Source organism: Mobula hypostoma, chromosome 17 (assembly GCF_963921235.1).
Source record: "Mobula hypostoma chromosome 17, sMobHyp1.1, whole genome shotgun sequence".
Classification (NCBI taxonomy): domain Eukaryota; kingdom Metazoa; phylum Chordata; class Chondrichthyes; order Myliobatiformes; family Myliobatidae; genus Mobula; species Mobula hypostoma.
The window spans coordinates 69,618,017-69,641,638 of record NC_086113.1 but is presented as its reverse complement, the minus strand read 5'-3'; the positions used below and the strand labels follow the sequence as shown (position 1 = coordinate 69,641,638).

Genomic DNA, 23,622 nt, shown 5'->3' with positions numbered 1-23,622 from the left:
TCGGATGACTCTGCCATAGTTGGATGCATCAGCAAGGGAGATGAGGCTGAGTACAGGGCTACGGTAGGAAACTTTGTCACATGGTGTGAGCAGAATTATCTGCAGCTTAATGTGAAAAAGACTAAGGAGCTGGTGGTAGACCTGAGGAGAGCTAAGGTACCGGTGACCCCTGTTTCCATCCAGGGGGTCAGTGTGGACATGGTGGAGAATTACAAATAGCTGGGGATACAAATTGACAATAAACGGGACTGGTCAAAGAACACTGAGGCTGTCTACAAGAAGGGTCAGAGCCGTCTCTATTTCCTGAGGAGACTGAGGTCCTTTAACATCTGCCGGACGATGCTGAGGATGGCAGACACCAACAGAATCAACAAACTCATTCGTAAGGCCAGCGATGTTGTGGGGATGGAACTGGACTCTATCACGGTGGCGACTGAAAAGAGGATGCTGTCTAAGTTGTATGCCATCTTGGACAATGTCTCCCATCCACTACATAATGTACTGGGTGGGCACAGGAGTACATTCAGCCAGAGATTCATTCCACTGAGATGCAGCACTGAGCGTCATAGGAAGTCATTCCTGCCTGTGGCCATCAAACTTTACAACTCCTCCCTTGGAGGGTCAGACATCCTGAGCCAATAGGCTGGTCCTGGACTTATTTTATAATTTACTGGCATAATTTACATATTACTATTTAACTATTTATGGTTCTATTACTATTTATTATTTATGAAGCAACTGTAACGAAAACCAATTTCCCCCGGGATTAATAAAGTATGTCTATGACTATATTAAATTTGTTAGATAAACCCTTTTAGAAATGAAATCGAGTGTTTTATAAGTGACTTATAGTTTCACCTGTATTCCGGTCGTGATTAACACCCCCTCCCTCCCCCCCCCCACCCTGATCGGCCAGTCCGCAAGAATATTGTCAATATTAAACCGGTCCGCAGTGTAAAAGGGGACCCCTGCTTTAACTCAATTTGCCCTTCAACTCAATTCTCAACCCACTTCATCAAAGCCAGCCATATTTTACAGGCTTAAAAAAATATACAAAATCTTTTCGTGGGAAAGGAGATCAGCATGCCCTCGAGTTTCACTTTACAGGTGATGCTCATGTGGGGGGATGGGAGAAAGAAATGGAGATTGCACTTTTAAAAAGGTTGTCCATACTTACAACTATATATATATGTCAAGACAAGTTGGGACAAAGAGTTTTTAACTCATACCCCCAAACATATGTGCGTGCTTACACACACACACACACAAAATCAGAGTGAATTTTAACCTGCATCTGAAGTTTTTGGGTGATGATTAGTGAATTCTGTTAGGGCTAATTTCCGTTACCGTAATGGCCAAAATGCAGTATTAACTGCAAATTTTTCCTTGTATCACTCAGATATCACAACAGTCTCTATTACCTCAATCAAGTAATAAAATGAAGGTTACAAGGCTGATTGATTTTAAGTAACTTGAGAAACAACAAATAGTTGAAGCTAAGACATGCACTTTGAAAAGTACTTTTTAAAAAAAATGAAATTCACATTTTCATATGGAAAATGCCAAATGAAATCTTGAAACAAGTAATTAGAGCAATCGACCAATATGTGCAACAGCAGAATTTAATAATCAAGGTACCCAAAGACTGAAACATAGAAGGTGCTCATGCATATTGGAGTCTGGGAATTCAAGTAGCTTTATAAAAATGTCAGTAGTTCACCAAGCTAAAGCAGAAGCACTTTCTTCAAAAAGTTAATATTAAGCTCATGGTAAAAAGAGTCATCATAAATGTTCAGCCCTCAGTGTGCATTTCAATGATATGAAGTTAAATCTTAAAGGGTAGAATCTAACATTTACCTCAACTTTACAGGAATTTTTCATTCTTTCCATGGTCTCTCTCACTTCCTTAATTTCTTGCTCCTTTTTTTCAATTATGGTGTTATGTTCCTCCTTAGCAGCCACAGCAGCACTGTACTTCAACTGAAAGAACAGTAGCAAAGTTACTTATATACACACACTAATGTGCCACGATAGTCATACCATACTTAGCTCAGATAAAATTCTCAGCTTCAAAGTGAGGAGATTAAAATAGTGCCAGAGAAGAAGTGGGGAGAGTTAGGGGAAGATTTCTTGACTGTACATGTGGTTATGAATTGAACTCACTGCCATGATAGTAGTTGAAACAATCAACTTTTCAAACAAAATCGGGTAGGGAATTAATTTGCAAAGAATGGGATGAGCAAGAAAGTGTACAAATATAGTTCTTCAAGGAGCAGACAGCCTTAATTAGCCAAATGACATCCTTCTGTGCTGAAAAGATTCAATAATTTCAAAAGTACATCAGAATACAATGTCCAGAAATAAAAGGATTCTACTATTCAGTAGACACATTAAACACAAGCACTTTTGAGTTAACACTTGTCTAATAAAATGAAGCAGAAATATATTTAATTTGCTTTCTTACTACAATTCTTTGGGCAGTGAATATGGACAATTGAGTAATTGGTGGGAATAAATTTATGTAACTTTGTATGAGGGGTGGACAGTAAAAGTTAACCTTACAGGATGGTGATACGATGCAACCAGAAAGTGATCCAGAGTGTCGGAACAGATAGTGGAGAAAAGAAGGTTGAGCATGGTGTGACTAATGATCTGAGCTGTGTATATTCAATGCAAGTATTTAGAAACATAGAAAATAGGTGCAGGAGTAGGCCATTCGGCCCTTCGACCCTGCACCACCATTCAGTATGATCATGGCTGATCATCCAACTCAGAACCCTGCACCAGCCTTCCCTCCATACCCCCGATCCCTTTAGCCACAAGGGCCATATCTAACTCCCTCTTAAATATAGCCAATGAACTGGCCTCAACTGTTTCCTGTGGCAGAGAATTCCACAGATTCACCACTCTCTGTGTGAAGAAGTTTTTCCTAATCAAGGTCCTAAAAGGCTTCCCCTTTATCCTCACACTGTGACCCCTTGTTCTGGACTTCCCCAACATCGGGAATAATCTTCCTGCATCTAGCCTGTCCAATCCCTTTAGGATTTTATACGTTTCAATCAGATCCCCCCTCAATCTTCTAAATTTCAACGAGTATAAGCCTAGTTCATCCAATCTTTCATCATATGAAAGTCCTGCCATCCCAGAAATCAATCTGGTGAACCTTCTTTGTACTCCCTCTATGGCAAGGATGTCTTTCCTCAGATTAGAGGACCAAAACTGCACACAATACTCCAGGTGTGGTCTCACCAAGGCCTTGTAAAACTGCAGTAGTACCTCCTGCTCCTGTACTCGAATCCTCTTGCTATAAATGCCAGTATACCATTAGCCTTTTTCACTGCCTTCTATACCTGCATGCCCACTTTCAATGACTGGGTATAATGACACCCAGGTCTCGTTGCACCTCCCCTTTTCCTAATCGGCCACCATTCAGATAATAATCTGTTTTCCTGTTTTTGCCACCAAAGTGGATAACTTCACATTTATCCACATTAACTTGCATCTGCCATGAATTTGCCCACTCACCTAACCTATCCAAGTCACCCTGCATCCTCTTAGCATCCTCTTCACAGCTAACACTGCCGCCCAGCTTTTTGTCATCCGCAAACTTGGAGATGCTGCATTTAATTCCCTCATCCAAGTCATTAATATATATTGTAAACAACTGGGGTCCCAGCACTGAGCCTTGCGATACCCCACTAGTCACTGCCTGCCATTCTGAAAAGGTCCCGTTTATTCCCACTCTTTGCTTCCTGTCTGCTAACCAATTCTTTATTCACATCAATACCTTAACCCCAATACCGTGTGTTTTAAGTTTACATAGGAAAGACAAATGAGCTCAGGGCATGGATCAACATCTGGAATTATGATATTGCAGCCATAAAGAAAAAAAAATGGAAACCTTGAATGAATTATGAGGTCAAGTCCCTTTTAAAGGCTAGAGCTGCAGTTTTTAGGTCCGGGGATACTAGTCACTACACGGAATCCAGGCGTAAACTCTGGAAAGCCCTTAAGGGCGCCAAGAGGCAATATCGAGCCAAGTTGGAAGCCCAGGCTAACCAAAGGGATGCCAGTAGACTATGACAGGGTCTAAATGAGATCACTGGGTGCAAAGGCTGGGAATATCAATAACTGTGGTGCTTCTCTTCCTGACGAACTTAACGTATTCTATGCAAGATTCGAACAGAAGAGGAGCGTCCCACTCCCCCCGGATGAACCAGACCTGGTGGCATCGAGATTCATCGTCACCGAGGAGGACGTTAGAAGGGCCTTCCTAAGGTAAATCCAAGGAAGGCGACGGGCCCAGATGGCGTCCCAGGACGGGTTCTCTGGGCCTGTGCAAGGGAAAGAGCTGGAGTGTTTGCTGACATCTTCAACTGCTCCTTGCTTCAGTCTAAGGTCCCCTCATGTTTTAAGAAGGCAACGATAATCCCAGTGCCAAAGAAGAGCAAGGTGGCATGCCTGAATGACTATCGACCTGTGGCTCTGACATCAATTGCTATGAAGTGCTTCGAGGGATTGGTTATGGCACACATCAACCACAGTCTACCGGTCAACCTCGACACTTTGCAATTCGCCTACCAGAGCAACAGGTCAATGGCAGATGCCATCTCTCTGGCCCTACATTCCACCTTAGAACACCTGGAGAATAAAGACGCAGACGTAAGGCTCCTTTTCATTGACTACAGCTCTGCCTTTAATGCCATGGTTCCAAATAAACTGATTCCTAAGCTCCGGAACCTGGGCCTTAGCACTCAGATCTGCAGCTGGATCTTCAACTTCCTCACAGACAGGACCCAGGCTGTAAAAATAGGGGACAAGCTCTCCTTTACAACCACTCTGAGCATCGGTGCCCCACAAGGCTGTGTACTCAGCCCCCTGCTGTACTCACTGTACACCCATGATTGTGTAGCCAAGTTTCCATCAAACTCAATATATAAGTTTGCTGATGACACAACAATTGTAGGCCGTATCTCAGGTAATGATGAGTTTGAGTACAGAGAGGAAATTAAGAACCTGGTGGCATGGTGCGAAGACAATAACCTATCCCTCAACGTCAGCAAGACGAAGGAATTGGTTGTTGACTTCAGAAGGAGTAGTGGACCGCACGACCCAATTTACATCGGTGGTGCGCAAGTGGAACAGGTCAAAAGCTTTAAGTTCCTTGGGGTCAATATCACAAATGACCTGACTTGGTCCAACCAAGCAGAGTTCACTGCCAAGAAGGCCCACCTGCACCTTTACTTCCTGAGAAAACTAAAGAAATTTGGCCTGTCCCCTAAAACCCTCACTAATTTTTATAGATGCACCGTAGAAAGCATTCTTCTAGGGTGCATCACGACCTGGTATGGAAGTTGTCCTGTCCAAGACTGAAAGAAGCTGCAGAAAATTGTGAACACGGCACAGGACATCACACAAACCAATCTTCCATCTGTGGACTCACTTTACACCGCACGCTGGCGGAGCAGTGCTGCCAGGATAATCAAGTACACGACCCACCCAGCCAACAGACTTTTTGTCCCTCTTCCCTCCGGGAGAAGGTTCAAGAGCTTGAAGACTCGTACGGCCAGATTTGGGAACAGCTTCTTTTCTTTCCAACTGTGATAAGACTGCTGAACGGATCCTGACCCGGATCTGGGCCATACCCTCCAAATATCCAGAGCTGCCTCTCGGTTTTTTTGTAATATCTTACTTTCCATTTTTCTATTTATGATTTATAACTTAACTTTTTAATATTTACTAATTTTTACTATTTTAAATACTTTTAATATTTAATATTTGTAATCCAGGGAGTGGGAAGTGTAGAATCAAATATCACTGTGATGATTGTACGTTCTAGTATCAATTGTTTGGCGACAATAAAGTATAAGTATTAGAGAGACTTGGTTGCAGGAGGGAATGGACTTGCAGCTCAACATTTTGGGGTTCTATTGTTTTAGACATGAGAATGGGAAGGATTAAAGGAGGGGTGACATTACTAGTCAGGGAAAATGTCACAGCACTGCTCTGTCAGGACAGACTGGAGAATTTGCCTAGTGAGGTGTTACAACTCAGTTGCACCCATAAGAAAGGCATGACAATGTTAATGGGGCTATATTACAGACCACCCAACAGTCAGAGGGATTTAGAGGAACAAATGGGACAGAGTTTTTCAAATGTGTTCAGGAATGTTTTCTTAATCAGTACACAGAAGTCCCAATGAGAGAGGATATGATGCTTGATCTGCTATTAAGGAATGAGATTGAGCAGGTGATAGAAGTTTGTGTCGGTGAACACTTCGCATCCAGTGATGACAATGCCTTTAGTTTCCTAAGTAAATATGAAAAAAAGATAGGTTTGGTCCATGGGTTGAGATTCTAAATGGGAGAAAGGCCAATTTTGATAGCATCAGAAAGGATCTCACAACTGTGGTTCGGGACAAGTACACAAAAGTGTACTTGGTAAGTGGGAGGTCTTCAAAAGTGAAATTTTGAGAGTACAAAGCTGTACCTGCTAGTCAGAATAAGAGGTAAAGGTAACAGCTATAAGGAACCTTTGTTTTCAAGAGATATTGAGGCTCTGGTTAAGAGGAGGAAAAAAAGGTGTATTGCAGGTATAGGCAGGTAGGTAGGAACAAATGAGGTGTTTAGGGAGTATAATAAATGCAAGAGAAGAAAGAAATCAGGATGGCTAAAATAAGGCATGAATCTGTGTTACAAGACACGATGAAGGGCAATCCCAAGGGATTGAACAGGAATTTTTTGAGCAAAAGGATTTCAAGAGACAAAATTGGTCCTCTGGATGATCAGAATGGAAATCCATGCGTGGAGCCAGAAAGAGGTGGGGAAGATCATAAGAGCATTTTTTGCATCTGTATTTACTCAAGAGACAGAGTCTAGAGAAGTAAGGCAAAACAGCATCAACTTTATGGACTATACGGATTACAGAGGAAATGGTGTTTGCTGTATTGAAGGAAATTACAGCGGACAGATCCCCAGGGCATGATAAGGTGTTGCCTCAGACTCTGCAGAAGGCACGTGCAAAAATTGCCTGGACCCAAGCAGAGATATTTAAATAATCCTTATAGACAAGAAAAGTACCAGATGATTGGAGTAATGTTGTTTGCTGTTCAAGGCTCTAAAAATAAACCGGGAAATTATTGGCTTGTGAGCCTGACTTCAGTAGCAGGAAAGTTATGGGAAGGTATTCTAAGGGACTGGATACATGAGCATTTGGATAGACAGACTGATCAGGGATAATCAGCATGGCTTCCTGCATGATAGGTCAAGGAAGTTACCAAGAAAATCGATGAAGGGAAGACAATGGATGCTGTCTATATAAACTATAGAACATAGAATATAGAATAGTACAGCACAGTACAGGCCCTTCGGCCCTTGTGCCGACCCTCAAACCCTGCCTTCCACATAACCCCCCACCTTAAATTCCTCCATATACCTGTCTAGTAGTCTCTTAATTTTCACTAGTATATCTGCCTCCACCACTGACTCAGGCAGTGCATTCCACGCACCAACCACTCTCTGAGTAAAAAACCTTTCTCTAATATCCCCCTTGAACTTCCCACCCCTTACCTTAAAGGCATGTCCTCTTGTATTGAGCAGTGGTGCCCTGGGGAAGAGGCGCTGGCTATCCACTCCATCTATTTCTCTTAATATCTTGTACACCTCTATCATGTCTCCTCTCATCCTCCTTCTCTCCAAAGAGTAAAGCCCTAGCTCCCTTAATCTCTGATCATAATCCATACTCTCTAAACCAGGCAGCATCCTGGTAAATCTCCTCTGTACCCTTTCCAATGCTTCCACATCCTTCCTATAGTGAGGCGACCAGAACTGGACACAGTACTCCAAGTGTGGCCTAACCAGAGTTAGTAAGGTCCCACATGGGAGGTTGGTCAAGAAGGTTTAGTTACTCAGCATTCAAGATGAGGTAGTACATTGGATTAGAATTGGCATCTCCCACAAAGCCAGACAGTGGTAGTAAATGATTGCCCCTCTGACTGGAGCCCTGTGACTAGTGGTATGCAGCAAGGGTCAGTGCAGGGCCAGTTGTTTTTGTCATCTACAGTATATCAATAATCTGGATGATAATGTGGTTAACAGGATCAGGAAATTTGTGAATGTCACCAAGATTGAGGGTGTAGTGGACAGCAAGGAAGACTTACAGCGAGATCTAGACCAGCTGGAAAAACGGACTGAAAAATGGCAGATGCAAGTTAATGCACACAAGTGTGAGGTGTTGCACTTTGGTAGGACCAACCAGGGTAGGCCTTACACAGTGAACACTTGGGGACTGAGAAGTGTGGTAGAACAAAGAGATCTGGGAAGACAGATCCATAATTTATTGAAAATGGCATCATCGATTGGTAGGGTTATAAAGAAAGCTTTTGACACATTGGTTCATAAATCAAAGAATTGAGTATAGGAAATGGGATGTTATTTTGAATAGGTTACCTTGTTATTCGTTGGAACTTGGAAGACTGAGGAGATTTGATAGAGGTATTCAAAATTATGAAGGCTATAGATGGGGCAAGTTCAAGCAGGCTCTTTCTCCTAAGGTTATGTGGGACTACACTAGAGGTCATGAGTTAAAAGTGAAAGGTGAGAAGTTTTAAGGGGAACATGAGGGGAAACTTCTTCACTCAGAGGGTCATGACAGTACAGAATGAGCCACCAGCATGAGCAGTGCATGCGATCTTGATTTCAACATTTGAGGGAAGCTTGGATAGGTACATGGGTGTAGTGGTATAGAGGGGTATGGTCCTGATGCAGGCAGTTTAAATGGTTTGGTACAGACTATATAAGACCATAAGATATAGGAGTAGAGTAGGCCATTTGGCCCATCGAGTCTGCTCCACCATTCAATCATGGGCTGATCTAATTCTTCCAGCCATCCCCACTCCCCTGCTTTCTCCCCATACCCTTTGATGCCCTGGCTAATCAAGAACCTATCTATCCCTGCCTGAAATGCACCCAACAGCTCGTGGCAACAAATTCCACAAATTTATCACCCTCTGACTAAAGTAATTTCTCCACATCTCAGTTCTAAATGGACATCCTTCAATCCTAAAGTCATGCCTTCTTGTCTTAGACTCCCCTACCATGGGAAATAACTTTGCCATATCTAATCTGCAGACCTTTTAACATTCAGAATGTTTCAATGAGATCCCCCCCTCTTTCTCCTGAACTCCAAGGAATACTGCCCAAGAGCTGCCAGATGTTCCTCATACAGTAATGCTTTCATTCATGGAATCATTCTCGTCAATCTTCTCTGAACCCTCTCCAATATTAGTATATACTTCCTAAAATAAGGAGCCCAAAACTGCACACAATACTCCAAGTGTGGTCTCACGAGTGCCTTATAGAGCCTCAACATCACATCCCTGCTCTTATATTCTATACCTCTAGAAATGAATACCAACATTGCATTTGCCTTCTTCACAACTGACTCAACCTGGAGGTTAACCTTTACGGTGTCTTGCACAAGGACACTCAAGTCCCTTTGCATCACAACTCTGCATTTTGAATTCTCACCCCATCTAAATAATAGTCTGCCCATTAATTTCTTCCACCAAAGTGCATGACCATACACTTTCCAACATCGTATTTCATTTGCCCATTCCCCTAAACTATCCAAGTCTCTCTGCAGACTCTCTGTTTCCTCAACACTACCTGCTCCTCCACCTATCTTTGTATCATCGGCAAACTTAGGCAAAAATCCATTAATCCCATAGTCCAAATCGGGCCATTGTCCAAATCCCATAGTCCATATGGGCCAAAAAGCCTGTTTCTGTGTGTACTTTTCAATGACTCTGTGACCAACAATATTCTGCATTTTTAAACCAGTAATCAGACTAGTTTCACAGAAACCTTCTTCCCCAGTGACAGCAAGAGAAACCAAATTTACCAAATAAACTTTGCAACTCAAGGCTGATTTATACTTGTGTGTCAACTCGATGCCGTAACCTACGCAAGTGGCCTACGCGTGTTGTGAGCATTTATACTTGTGCGTTGGTGTGTCTGTGTCGCTCTGCAATTCGGGCATGTCACGCATGTGCACACACCTGCCCGCGCAAGGCTTCATTGTCATGGTAGTCTTTTCGGGGTAAACAAGTTTAAAGCGAGTGTCTTTTTTCATAAAATTGAAACGTGTCCTCCATAATTTCGGAGGTCTGTAAAGCTTTATGGAAAGCATTGCAGCCAGAGTTCCTTCCCTGCCCTTCAGTCGGCCAATGGGAAGCTATTGCAGCGTAGGAGGAAATGCGATGCTAACAGGCAGACCAATTACAGTTGTTGCGGTCTGCGTTGCTGCGACACCTAGTTACATTTTGGGAGAGGTGCGCATCAGGCTACGGCGTAGGGATCCGTGTAGGCTCTGCGTAGGGTCCGCGGCGACACCGTAGGTACGGCATCGATTTGATACACAAGTATAAATCAGCCTTCATGAGTGATTGAACTCAAAATCTGAATTGTTTGCACAGTACTAAAATCAATCCCACTTAGAAAGGGAGTAGCAAAGATTCATTACATTTCAAATATCAAACGCCTACAAAAAAGACCGTGTTCTTAAGAGACATCAAGAGAGTATCTAATTGGAGATTGAAAGCAGCAAAAGATCAGTAAAAATAAGGCAAAGAGACAAGTCCAGTGAAGTAAAGAAACCAAAATCATTATGAATGAAATTGGAATTTATCTGAATCCACATACTGGGTAGCGAACAGCAATCTGTTTTTAGTGACAAATGAAGATAGTAACTGGAAAGGGAACTGGATAAAATCAGCCATTGTGAAAGGACAAGGAAAAACAGAATATTTGGATTGAAAAGCTGACACAGATATAGATCCAGCAGGCTTTTTGGAATTGTAAACAACTACCATAAATTTCTCTCCATATCCCTTTCCAGGTTGGTGTTCAAATTAACAAAACCCAAATAGTCACCTTCCCTATTCATTTCAATTATCGGAGAGCACAACCAAAACTAAGATTCACAATCAATGTGCTGTGATAATAGCATCTTTATGATAAGTTGTTGAACATGAAGCCACTCTGTTAAAGTTGTTGAATGCCAGAAAAATTAAACTCCAGATTTACTGCCAAGGCAAAACAACCAACAGAATCAGCTATTGTCTGTACTATATTACTCACTTTGATGTCCTCCAGTTCTTGAGTCAAGGCAGAAACAGTTTCAGATTTCTGACTGCAAGTACTTCTCATTTCTTGAATTTCGTTGTTCAAGATCCTCATTACCTCCTAAAAATAGATGGATATAATTCCTCTATTTAAAATAGATCAATGGTCTTCAATTAGTAATTAGGCAATATTTTACAAGAGTTAATCAACTCAAAATCTATACGTTTCAGATCATTCACTAAATGAATGTTAATCTGCAAGTCAAAGCAAGCAATCAGAAGGAAAAATAGACATGAAGCTATTAGCTTTTCTAAGATATGGGAACAGAATTAAGCCATTTGGCCCAACAAGTCTGCTCCGCCATTTCATCTTGGCTGATCCAATTTTCCTCTTAGCCCTAGTCTCCTGCCTTTCTCCCATCCATAACCCATCATGCCTTGACCAATCAATCAACATCTGCCTTGAACAGACATAAAGACCTGGTCTCCACTACAGCCTGTGGCAATGAGTTCCATTGATTCACCACCCTCTGGCTAAAGAAATTCCACCTCGTCTCCATTCCAAAAGGACACCCCTCTATTCTGGGGCTGTGTCCTCAGGTCTTAGACTCTCCACAGCAAGAAACATCCTCTCCACATCCACTCTGTCAAGGCCTTTCACCCCTCATTCTTCTGAAATCAAGTGAATACAGGCTCAGAGCCATCAAACACTCTTCATATGACAAGCTTTTCAATCCTGGAATCATTTTTGTGAACCTCTTTTGCACCCACTTCAGTTTCAGCACATCCTTTCTAAGATAAGGGGCCCAAAATTGCTCTCAATACTCCAAGTGAGGCCTCACCAGTGTTTTATAAAGTTTCAACATTACATCCTTGCTTTTATATTCTAGTCCTCTTGAAATGAATGGATTTGACTTCCTCACCACAGACTCAACCTTTAGGGAATCTTACACAAGGACTCCCAAGTTCCTTTTTACCTCAGTTTTCCCTTTCATTTCTTCTATCAAAGTGCATAACCATACACTTCCTGACACCGTACTCCACCTGCCACTTCTTTGCCCATTCTCCTAATCTGTCTAACACACACAAAATGCTGGAGGAGCTCAGCAGGCCAGGCAGCATCCGTGGTTAACAAGTACAGTCGACATTTCAAGCAGAAACCCTTCGGCAGGACTGGAGAAAAAAAGGCTGAAGTAGGTTTGAAGGTGGGGGGGAAGGGAGAGAGAAACGCCAGGCGATAGGTGAAACTTGGAGAGGGAGGGATGAAGCAAAGAGCTAGGGAATTGATTGGCAAAAGAGACAGAAGGTCATGGAAGAAAGAAATTAAAAAAGTGTGTTGGGGAGGAGCATCAGAGGGAGGTGCTGGGCGGGCAAGCAGATGACATGAGAGGGACAAGGGGATGGAAAATGATGAAGAGGTTGGAGGAGGGTGGAATTAAAAGGGGAGATCCCGCTTGTTCTGGTGGACGCAGTGTAGATGCTTGGCGAAGTCTCCCAATCTACATCGGGTCTCACCAATATACAAGAGGCCACACTGGGAGCACTGAACACAGTATATGATCCCAATAGACTCACAGCTGAAGTGTCGCCTCACCTGGAAGGACTGTTTGGGGCCCTGAATGGTAGTGAGGGAGGAGGTGTAGGGGCAGGTGTAGCACTTGTTCCCCTTGCAAGGGTAAGTGTCAGGAGGGAGATCAGTGGGGAAGGGAAAGAAGTGTTTAGTGGTGGGATCCAGTTGGAGGTGGCAGAAGTTTCGGAGAATTATGTGCTGAACGCGGAGGTGAGGACAAGAGGAATTCTATCCCTGGTGTTGTGGTGGGAGCATGGGGCAAGAGCAGACATGTGTGAAATGAAAGAGATGTAGCTGAGGGCAGCATTGATGGTGGAGGAAGGGAAGTCATTCTCTTTGAAAAAGAAGTACATCTTGTTCTGGAATGGAAAGTCTCATCCTGAGAGCAGATACGGCAGAGGAATTGAGAGAAGGGGATGGCGTTTTTAAAAAGTAGCAGGGTAGGATGAGGTAAAGTCCAGGTAGCTGTGAGAGTCCGTTGGTTTATAATAGACATCAGTGGATAAGTTGTCCCCAGAGATAGAGACAGTGAGATCAAGAAAGGTAAGGGGAGTGTCAGAAATGGACTAGGTGAATTTGAGGGCAGGGTGGAAGGTGGAGGCAAAGTAGATGAAATCGATGAGTTCGGCACGGATGCAGGAAGCAGCACCACTGTAGTCATCGATGTAGTGTAGGAAAAGTGCGGGACGGTCATCAGTGTAGGCTTGGAATGTAGACTGTTCCACATAGCCAACAAACAGGCAGGCATATCTGGGACCCATGCAAGTGTCCATGGCTACCCTTTTTGTTTGAAGGAAGTGGGAGTACCCAAATGAGAAATTATTTTGAGTGAGAATAAATTCTGCTAGGTGGAGGAGAGTGGTGGTGGAGGGGAACTGGTTGGGTCTGGTCTCCAGAAAGAAACAGAGAGCTTTGAGGCCTTCCTGGTGGGGGATGGAGGTGTATAGGGACTGGACATCCATAGTAAAAGTAAGATGATGGAGGCCAGGGAACCTGAAATCCTTGAAAAGATCAAGAGTGTGTGGGGTGTCACAGATGTAGGTAGAAAGGGACTGAATCAGGGGGACAAAACAGAGTTGAGGTATGCAGATTTGAGTTTGGTGGGGCAGACACAAATTGTAACAATGGGTCTACCTGGACAAGTAGGTTTGTGGATTTAGGGTAGGGGGTAGAAACGGGAAGTGCTGGTTGTGGGAATTATGAGGTTGGTGGCAGAGAAAGGGAGATCCCCAGAGTCAATAAGGTTGGTGATGGTATGGGAGACAATGGCCTGGGGTCCTGTTTGAGGGTAAGTAAGAGGAATCTGAGAGTTGGCACTCGGCCTCAGCAAGGTAGAGGTCAGTTCGCTAGACTGCTACAGCACCTCCCTTATCTGCAGGTTTGATGGTGAGGTGAGGATTAGTGCTGAGGGAGTGGAAAGCTGAGCATTCAGAAGGAGTGAGATTGGAATAGGAAGGGAGTGTTAAAGTCTAGACAGTTAAGGTCTTGTCAGCAGATGGCAATGAAAGGGTCCAGAGCAGGCAGACCGGGGCGGGGTGTCCAGGCAGAGGAAGAAGGTATGAGATGGGAGAAGGGGGTCATCAGTGCAGGGTGGGGAGTCCTTGCCAAAGTAATAGGCTTGGAGACGGAGGTGGCAGAGGAAGAGCTCAGCGTCACAGCGGGCACGGAACTCACTGAAGTGTGAGCGCAGGGGGACAAAAGTGAGGCTCTTACTGAGGACAGAATGTTCTGTCTCAGAGAGAGGAAAGTCGGAGGGAATGGTAAAAGCCCATCATGGAGAGTCGGGATTGGAGGGGGGAAAGTGGACTGGTTGTGTCTGACGAGAAGGGAGGTTTGGAGTGTTCAGGGATGATGGGGTGAGAAGTAGATGGAGTCTCCAAGGACCCAGGAACTGGCGATGGGACCTGAGAGAGACAGGATTGTGGAGTGGTGGTGGGGAAAGGAGAGATGGGGGTTCCAGCAGCAGCGCATGAAGACCTGTCCTGGAGGTCAAGGCCGGAGTCGCAAGTTGTGCAATCAGCACTTTGGCAATGTCCGAGGTCGTTGGAACCTGCATTGATGGCGATGGAGTCTGGGTTTTGAGCCTGCTCTGGATTGTTCGAGCTGTTGAGGTCAGCAGCAGGGATCGCGGCCTGGAGGCATCCATGCCTGCTGGTGCTGGGAGTCAGCAGGTTCTGTGGTCTGTAGACAGGCGATCTTCCGATCCTTGCAGAACATGAGAAAGTCAAAGAACTGGTGATTGAAATGGTGGATCCAAGTAGAGGATAAAGAAGCGTACAGGTCTGTTACAGGCGGCGGAGAGAGAATCCCGGAGTTGTGGAAGCGACTGGCACTTCCTAATCTGTCCAAGTCCTTCTGTAGCCTCCCTATTTTTTTCAAAACTCCCTGGCACTTCCACCTATATTCACATTATCTGCAAACTTTGCAACAAAGCCATCAATTCCATCATTCAAATCATTGACATACAACATAAAAGAATCGGTCTTAACACAGACCCCTGTGAAACATCACTTGTCACCGCCAGCCTACTAGAAAGGGCTTCCTTTATTCCCACTCTTTGCCTTGTGCCAATCAACTACTGTTTTATCCATGCTAGAGTCTTTCCTGTAATCCTTCTTTTATCATATCCCTCCGTACTCCAAGACCTCATCCTCAAAATTTGACTCCAGCATCTTCTGAACCACTAACATCAGACTATATGGCCTATAAGTTCCTTTCTTCTGCCTCTCTCCTTTCTAGAGGAGTGGAATGACATTTGCAATTTTCCAGAATCTGGTGATTCTTGAAAGTTCATTACTAATGCCTCCACAATCTCTTCAGCCATTTCTTTCAGAATTTTGGGGTGCAGACCATCTGTTCCAGGCAGCTTATCTACCTTCAGACCTTTCAGTTTCCCCAAGAACCTTTTTTCTAGCGGTGGTAACTTCACTCACTTTATGACCCCTGGAACTTCCACCATACTGCTAGCGTCTTCTACAGTGAAGACTGATGCAAAAAACTGATTCAGTTTATCCATTTCGTTGTCCCCCATCTGTACCTCTCCTGCATAGTTTACCAGTGGCCCAATACTCACAGTCACTTCTCTTTTACACTTTATGTATCTGAAGAAACTTTTGGTATCCTCTTTAATATTATTGGCTAGCTTACTTTCTTATTCCATCTCTTAATGACTTTTTTTGGTAGCATTCTGTTGGTTTTTAAAAGCTTCCCAATCCACTAACTTCCCACTAATTTTTGCTCTATTATATACCCTCCCTTCAGCTTATATTGGTTTTGACTTCTCTTGTTAGCCATGGCTGCATCATCTTTCCTTTGGAATACTTCTTCTTTGAGATATACAGTTGCAAGAAAAGGTTTGTGAATCCTTTGCAATTACCTGGTTTTCTGCATTAATTATTTATAAAATGTGGCTTGATCCTCATCTAAGTCACACAAATAGACAAACATAAATCAGTTGAAACAAATAACACATAGACAACTGTACTTTTCATCAATACTAGGTACACTATTTCAGCAATCACAGTAATAGAAGATAGAATAGTACAGCACAGTACAGGCCCTTCGGCCCACAATGTTGTGCCGACCCTCAAACCCTGCCTCCCATATAACCCCCCACCTTAAATTCCTCCATATACCTCTCTAGTAGTCTCTTAAATTTCACTAGTGTATCTGTCTCCACCACTGACTCAGGCAGTGCATTCCACGCACCAACCACTCTCTGAGTAAAAAACCTTCCTCTAATATCCTTGAACTTTCCACCCCTTAGAAAGTTTCAAAAAAAGTATGTGAATCTCCACAAAAGCTATTTAGAGTCAGGCATTCCAAACAATAAGATGAGATTGCAGGTGTGAGTTGTAGAGGTGCCCTGTCCTATTAAAAAAAAGACACACAATATCAGTTTGCTGACAGAGCCCACTCTCCTTAAACTAGATCTGTTTATGTGCACCATGTCCCAATCAAAACAACTTTCAGAGGACCACAGTAAGAGAAGTTGTCTACAAATGGAGGAAATTCGGTACTGTTGCTACTCTCCCTAGGAGTGGGCATCCTGCAAAGATCACACCAAAAGGACAACGTACAATGATGAAGGAGGTGAAAAAGAACCCAAGGGTAACAGTCAAAGACCTTCAGAAATCTTTAGGACTTACTAAAGTCTCTGCTCATGTGTCCACTACAAGAAAAACACTGAACAAGAGTGTGTTCACAGAAGGATGCCATGAAGGAAACCACTTCTCTCCCAAAAAAATATTAAAATATATTATTTATATATCTGCATTGGCGCACGTGTTTTGGCAGAATGTTTGAAGGAAGAAGGACACTGCACACCAAAACCTTATCCCAACTGTGAAGCTCGGTGGAAGGAGTGTCACGATTTGGGCTGCTTTGTTGCCTCAGGGCCTGGACAGCTTGCAATCATTGAGGGAACAATGAATTCAAAATTGTATCGAGATATTTCACAGGAGAATGTCGGGTAGCAGTCCATCACCTGAAGCGTAATAGAAGTTGGATGATGCAACAAGACAATAATCCAAAACACAAGAGTAATCAACAACAAAATGGTTTCAAAAAAAAAAGAAAATTTGTGTTTTTGAATAGCCAAGTCAGAATCCAGACCTTAATCCAATTGAGATGCTATGGTATGACCTGAAAAGGGCCAGTCATGCAAGGTCCCCAGAAATATTGATGAACTGAAACAGTTTTGTATGGAGGAATGGTCTAAAATTCCTCCTCACCACTGTGTCTGATCAGCAGCTACAGGAAATGTAATTCTGTAATTCTCTTTACTCCACTGTAATACTGATACATTTGGCTTTAGCTTCTCCTTCTCAAATTTCAGGGCGAATTCCAACGTATTATGATCACTTGTCCCAAAGATTTTTTTTAAAACCTTAATTCTGATTCATTGCACAACCAATCCAGAATAACTGATCCCCTAGAGGGCTCAGCCACGAGCTACCATAAAAAGCCATCTCACAGGCATTCTAGGAATTTGCTATCTTAGAACCCAGCACCAACCCAATTTTCCCAATCTACAATGCCTATAAAAAGTATTCAGCCCCCACCCCCGCCCCCCAGGAAGTTTTCAGTTTTTTTATTGTTTTATAACATTGAATTAGTGGATTTAATTTGGCTTTTTTTGACACTGATCAAAAGGAAATATTTTTTGTGTCAAAATAAAAGCTATAAATTGATCTAAATTAATTAGAAATATAAAACAAAAATTCACCCCCTTTAATATGATGCACCAAAACATCACTATTGCAGCCAATTGGTATTAGAAGTCACATAATTAGTTAAATGGAGATCTGCTTTTGGAGACCTGTGTGCAGTCAAGTTGCTTCCACTGATTGTAGTAAAAATACACCTGTATCTGGAAGGTCCAACTGCTGGCGAGTCAGTATCCTCGCAAAAACTACACCATGAAGACAAAAGAACACTCCAATCAACTCCATGAAAAGTTTATTGAAAAGCACAAGTTAGGAGTTGGATACAGGAAAACTTCCAAGTCCCTGAACAGCCCTTCGAGTACAGTTAAGTCAATTATCCAGAAATGGAAAGAATATGGCACAGTTGTAAATCTGTCTAGAGCAGGCCACCCTCAAAAGCTGAGTGACTGTTCAAGAAGGGGTCAAGTGAGGGAGGTCACCAACAGACCCATGACAAATCTGAAGGAGTTACAAGCTTCAGTGGCTGGGATGGGAGAGCCTGCACGTACAATAACTGTTGCCCGGGTGCTTCACCAGTCACAGCTTTATGGGAGAGTGGCAAAGTGAAAGTCGTTGTTGAAAAAAAACTTACATGAAATCTCAGCTAGAATTTGCCAGAGGCACGGGAGAGACCCTGAAGTCAACTGGAAGAAGGTTCAATGGTCTGATGAAACCAAAATTGAGCTTTTTGGCCATCAGACTAAATACCATCACAAATAAAGAGAAAATCTACAGATGCTGGTAATCCAAGCAACACACACAAAATGCTTGAGGAACTTGGCAGCATCTATGAAAAAGAGTACTGATAACATTCTGGGCCAAGACCCTTCAGCAGGAATGGAGAAAAAGAAGATGTGGAGTAGAGTTCAAAGGTAGGGTGAGGTGAAGGAGAAACAAGGTGATAGGTGAAACTGAGAGGGGTGAAGTAAAGAACTGGGAAGTTGATTGGTGAAAGAGATACAGGGCTGGAGGAGGGGGGAATCTAATAGGAGTGGACAAAAGGCCATGGAAGAAAGAAGGGGGGAGGGGGAAGCACCAGAGGGAGGTGATGTGCAGCCAAGGAGATAAGGTGAGAGAGGGAAAAGAGGATGGGGAATGATGAAGTGCGGGTGGTGGTGGGGGGGGGGGTGCTATTACTGGGAATTCAAGAAATCAATGTTCAGACCATCAGGTTGGAGGCTATGCAGACGGAATACAAGTTGTTGTTCCTCCAACCTGAGTGTGGCCTCATCGCAACTGTCGAGGAGGCCATAGGTCGACACATTGGAATAGGAATTGGAAGTGGAATTAAAATGGGTGGCCACTGGGAGATCCCACTAGATTCTTCTCTCAATTCCTCCATCTCCAAGGCATCTGTTCGCAGGATGAGGTTTTTCATTCCAGAACAAAGGAGATGTCCACCTCCTTCAAAGAAAGGGGCTTTCCCTCCCCCACCATTTACACTGCCCTCAACCGCAACCACATGAAATGGAAGAGATGCACGTCTGCTCTCACCCCATCCTCCTGCCACGCTGCTAGGGATAGGGTTCCTGTTGTCCTTACCTGCCACTACACCTGCTTGTGTCTAGCACATAATTCTCCGAAACTTCCGCCATCTCCAACAGGATCCCACCACTGAGCACATCTTTCCCTCCCCCCCATTTTCTGCTTTCCGCAGGGATCGCTCCCTATGCGACACCCTTGTCCATTCATCCCTTCCCACTGATCTCCCTTCCGGCACTGATCCTTGCAAGTGGAGCAAGTGTTACACCTGCCCCTACACTTCCTCCCTCACTACCATTCAAGGCCCCAAACAGTCCTACCAGCTGAGGACTGTTGGGGTCATATACTGTGTTCTGTGCTCACGGTAGCGCTTAGTGAGTTGCAACGTAGATTGGGAGTTTGCTTTGCCGAGCACCTCCACTCCACCCACCAGAAAAAATCGGATCCCCCAGTGGCCACCCATTCTAATTCCACTTCCCATTCTGACATGCCAGTCCATGCGATGAGGCCACACTCAGGCTGGAGCAGCAACACCTTGTCTTCCCTCTGGGCAGCCACCAATCTGATGGCATGAACATTGATTTCTCGAACACCTGGTAATGGGGCCTCCTCCCCCTTCACCATTCCCCATCCCCTTTTCCCTCTTACTTTATCTCCTTGTCTGGCCATCTGGTGCCCATCTCCCTCTGGTGCTCCTCCACCTTTTCTTCCTTCCAATGGTCTTGTCCTCTCCTATTAGATTCCCCCTTCTCCAGCCCTGTATCTCTTTCACCAATCAACTCCCAGCTCTTTACTTCACCCCTTCCCCTCTCGGTTTCACCCATCACCTTGTGTTTCTTCCCCCTCTCTCCCCACCTTTTAACTATTCATCTTTCTTTCTCCAGTCTGCTGAAGGGTCTCAGCCTAAAATGTCGACTGTACTCTTTTCCATATATGCTGCCCGGCCCACTGAGACTAAACTCTACGTTTGGCATAAACTAAACATGGCAGATCATCAAAAACACGGTGTGAAGCATGGTGGTGGCTGCATGCTGTGGGGATGCTTCACTGCAGCAAGCCCTGGAAGGCTTGTGAAAGTAGAGGGTTAAGATGAATGCAGCAAAATACAGGGAAATCCCGGCGCAGTCTGCAAGAGAACTGTGACTTGCAGGGAAATTTGTTTTCCAGCAAGACAATGATCTCAAGCATAAAGCCAAAACTACACAAGAACGGCTTTAAAAACAACAAAGTTAATGCCCTGGAGTGGCCAAGTCAGAGCACAGACCTCAATCCAATCGAGAATTTGTGGTTGGACTTGAAAAGTGCTGTTCACTCACAATCCCCATGCAATCTGACAGAGCTTGAGCAGTTTTATAAAGAAGAATGGGGAAAAATTGCAGTGTCCAGATGTGCAAAGCTGATGGAGACCTGTCCACAGAGACTCCAGGATGTAATTGCTACCAAAGGTGCATCTAAATACTGACTTGAAGGAGGTAATTATGCAATCAATTATTTTGTGTTTAATAATTGTAGTAAATTTAGAGCAATTTGTAGAAATTTGTTTTCACGTTGACATGAAAGTCTTTTCTGTTGATCAGTGTGAAAAAAAGTAATATTAAATCCACTGTGATTCAATGCTGTAAAACGATAAAACATGAAAACTTCCAAGGGGGTTGAGTTCTTTTTATACGCACCTGCAAAATTCCCCATGACTACCGTAACATTGCCCTTTTTGATATGATTTTTTTACCCCCATTGTAGTTTGTAGACCACATCCTTACTAATGTTTGAGGGTCTGTATACAACTCCCCCCAGGGTCTTTTTACCTTTGCAGTTCCTTAGCTCTATCCACAATGATTCACATCAGTGCTGTTTCAGCCACGAGTTCATCCAGCAGATTGTTTATTGGGACAAATGGTATGTTAGTCATATTTTAAGAGGGTTTGTGTACAAGAGCAAACACATCTTACTCTAATTATACAGAGCCCTGGTGAATCAGGGGCTTAAAATAGATTGGCTTTCCTACAATGAGATGATGAACAATTCATTTTACATTACAATTCTCAAACCTGATCAGCAGTATGCTTCTTCTCAAGATCAGCAATAATCCATTTGGCATCAGACAGGCTCTGCTCCAGATATTTCTGCTCCAGTGCCTTAAACAGCAAAATGCAAAATATTCATAATCCCAAATAATGAAAAGTACTAGGTTAACATACTGTATTAGCGGAGATTCTGCAACAACAAATAAGTTCAGTTCAAAAAGTGAAGAAATAGTTCAGCATTGATAATACATTACATCTCTGCAATCTTAAGCAAACATGACAACATTATTGGAGGTACAGTGCAAACTGACCAGGTGATTATATTTTCACTAAAATGTACCCATGCTTGAGAAAAAAAGTCATGGGATTGGAGAGATTAATAAGTTTATCAACAATACAAACTGAAAAAGGATCTAGTGCTGTTTTTACATTAACAATATAAAGTGTTTAATAATTTCTAAATATTAGCTTAGAGACTAATGTAACGCACTGTAAGGTTTCACTGCTAAAGTAATGGTTTCTCTGTCGCAGCAATGCTTGGGTTATGACTAGAGATAACGGGGGCTTTGGAATGTGCACCATCCACTGAGAAGAATGCTGTCTTTCTTGTGGGTCTGCAAAAAGGGATTTTGCAGTCTTTTGTCGGCGAGAGATGAAGAGAGAAGACGCGAGTGGAGAGTTGGTAGACCGCCGAACGGAGTGGACTGAGGACCGAGGTTCTGAGGATCCGCGACGCTCAGAGGAGATCGATGGGGAACAAATGTATGGAAACGTGAGCTCCAATGTGCACATTAGACTGTTTCATATCAATGGGCCCTTTTTCTTTTTTCTTTGCTAACCTTTGGTCAAATTAAGAATTATAAAGCTCAATTCTTTAATTTCATCTTGTGTGTTGTTTGTTATCTCGTGGTACTGATTTGTAACAGGGGAACACATATTGTAGCATCCATCCAAACAAGATTTCTCAAGTTTGGCCAGGCCGTAGGCTGTCTTCCCCTAGATTAAACTGCTAGCCAAATCTGAGGGTTACAATTCTGGGGGCTCGTCTGGGATTGATTTTGTGGGATACTGTGCATTGAACCAGTGGCGTATATGTTCGAACTCCGCATGAATTGTTAATACACCTGTTAAGGACTGTTAAAGTTACAATTGTGGGTGGAGGCTTGATAAAATGGCGGGCGCAGCTCTTGTTTTAATGCAGACCAGTGCCGATGTTGCGGTGGCAGAGCGGGCTGAATAACAAGTCAAGTTTCCCGTAGCTGGGGACGGAGATTTCAAAGACAGGGTTCTATTGTTTCTGAGGAGTGAGGGGAAGAAGTGGTCAAATTTGGACTATCTAATTAGTCCCCATCCCCCAGTGAAGAGCGAGAATTCTGAGTTAGTATCCGCCCTTACCTCTCTGGCAGACAAATGGAAAAATACCCAGGTTCAAGGGCCTTGCTATGGTAGGCTCCGCCTATTCTCTGGAATAATGCCCACTCCTAAAGGGGAAGAGGAGTTTGAGACTTGGGCAGAGTAGACCTCTCAGTTGTTAGATGAGTGGCAGTGCTCTGATGACGTAAAATGACAGAGATTGGTTGAAAGGTTGAGTGGGCGGGCTGCTGATGTTGTGAGAGCCGTCAGGTTGTAGTATACCCTGGCAACTATGAGTGATTACATGCAAACACTGGACAATGCTATTAGTACAACAGGAAGCCCAGTGGAGCTCAGTACATGTGTCAGGAGAAGGGAGAGAAGCTTTCTGCTTATATTTTTCGGCAAGAGAGGCAGCTAAATTGCTTACGGCACAGAGGGGTCATTCAGGCGGCTGAGGTGGATCAGTTAAGAATGGATCAGATAGCCAAGGACGCCCAGTCCCAAGGCCTGATTGCTTGGGGTCTCCGACAGTCTCATAAGACATGCCCCCCTCCCTCTTTTGTTGAGCTGATCGGAGAGGTACAGGAAGAGGAGAAGGCATCGGAGGTGCAGGAAGCCTCCGTCAGCAGGGTACAGTCCTCGGTAGTGGTAGAGGTGAGTGTGGCAGAGTTGAGAACTGAGATGTCTTGGCTGTTATCAGTGGGTGTGACCTCCTCATATGATGGAGCTGATGGGGGGGTGGATCCCCTAAGGGGACGAACTGTGTGGAGGGCTGCTGGCCGCAGGTGTCACGTGAAAAGGAGAATGAGCTCCTGGGTCCCAACTGGAGAGAGTCATTGGGAAAACTTAGAGAAGACACAA

At 43.8% G+C, this 23,622-nt stretch overlaps 1 protein-coding gene across 1 annotated transcript in view; it reads right to left on the bottom strand.

The window, feature by feature from the left end:
- Nucleotides 1–23,622, bottom strand: part of kif15 (kinesin family member 15) — a 182,808-nt gene that overhangs the window by 52,225 nt on the left and 106,961 nt on the right. The window contains exons 24-26 of the mRNA XM_063070099.1: nt 21,430–21,516; nt 11,139–11,243; nt 1,858–1,980 (exon numbers count right to left, since the gene is read on the bottom strand). Coding sequence (XP_062926169.1) covers nt 1,858–1,980; nt 11,139–11,243; nt 21,430–21,516 — 315 coding nt within the window. The remainder of the gene's footprint in view (nt 1–1,857; nt 1,981–11,138; nt 11,244–21,429; nt 21,517–23,622) is intronic.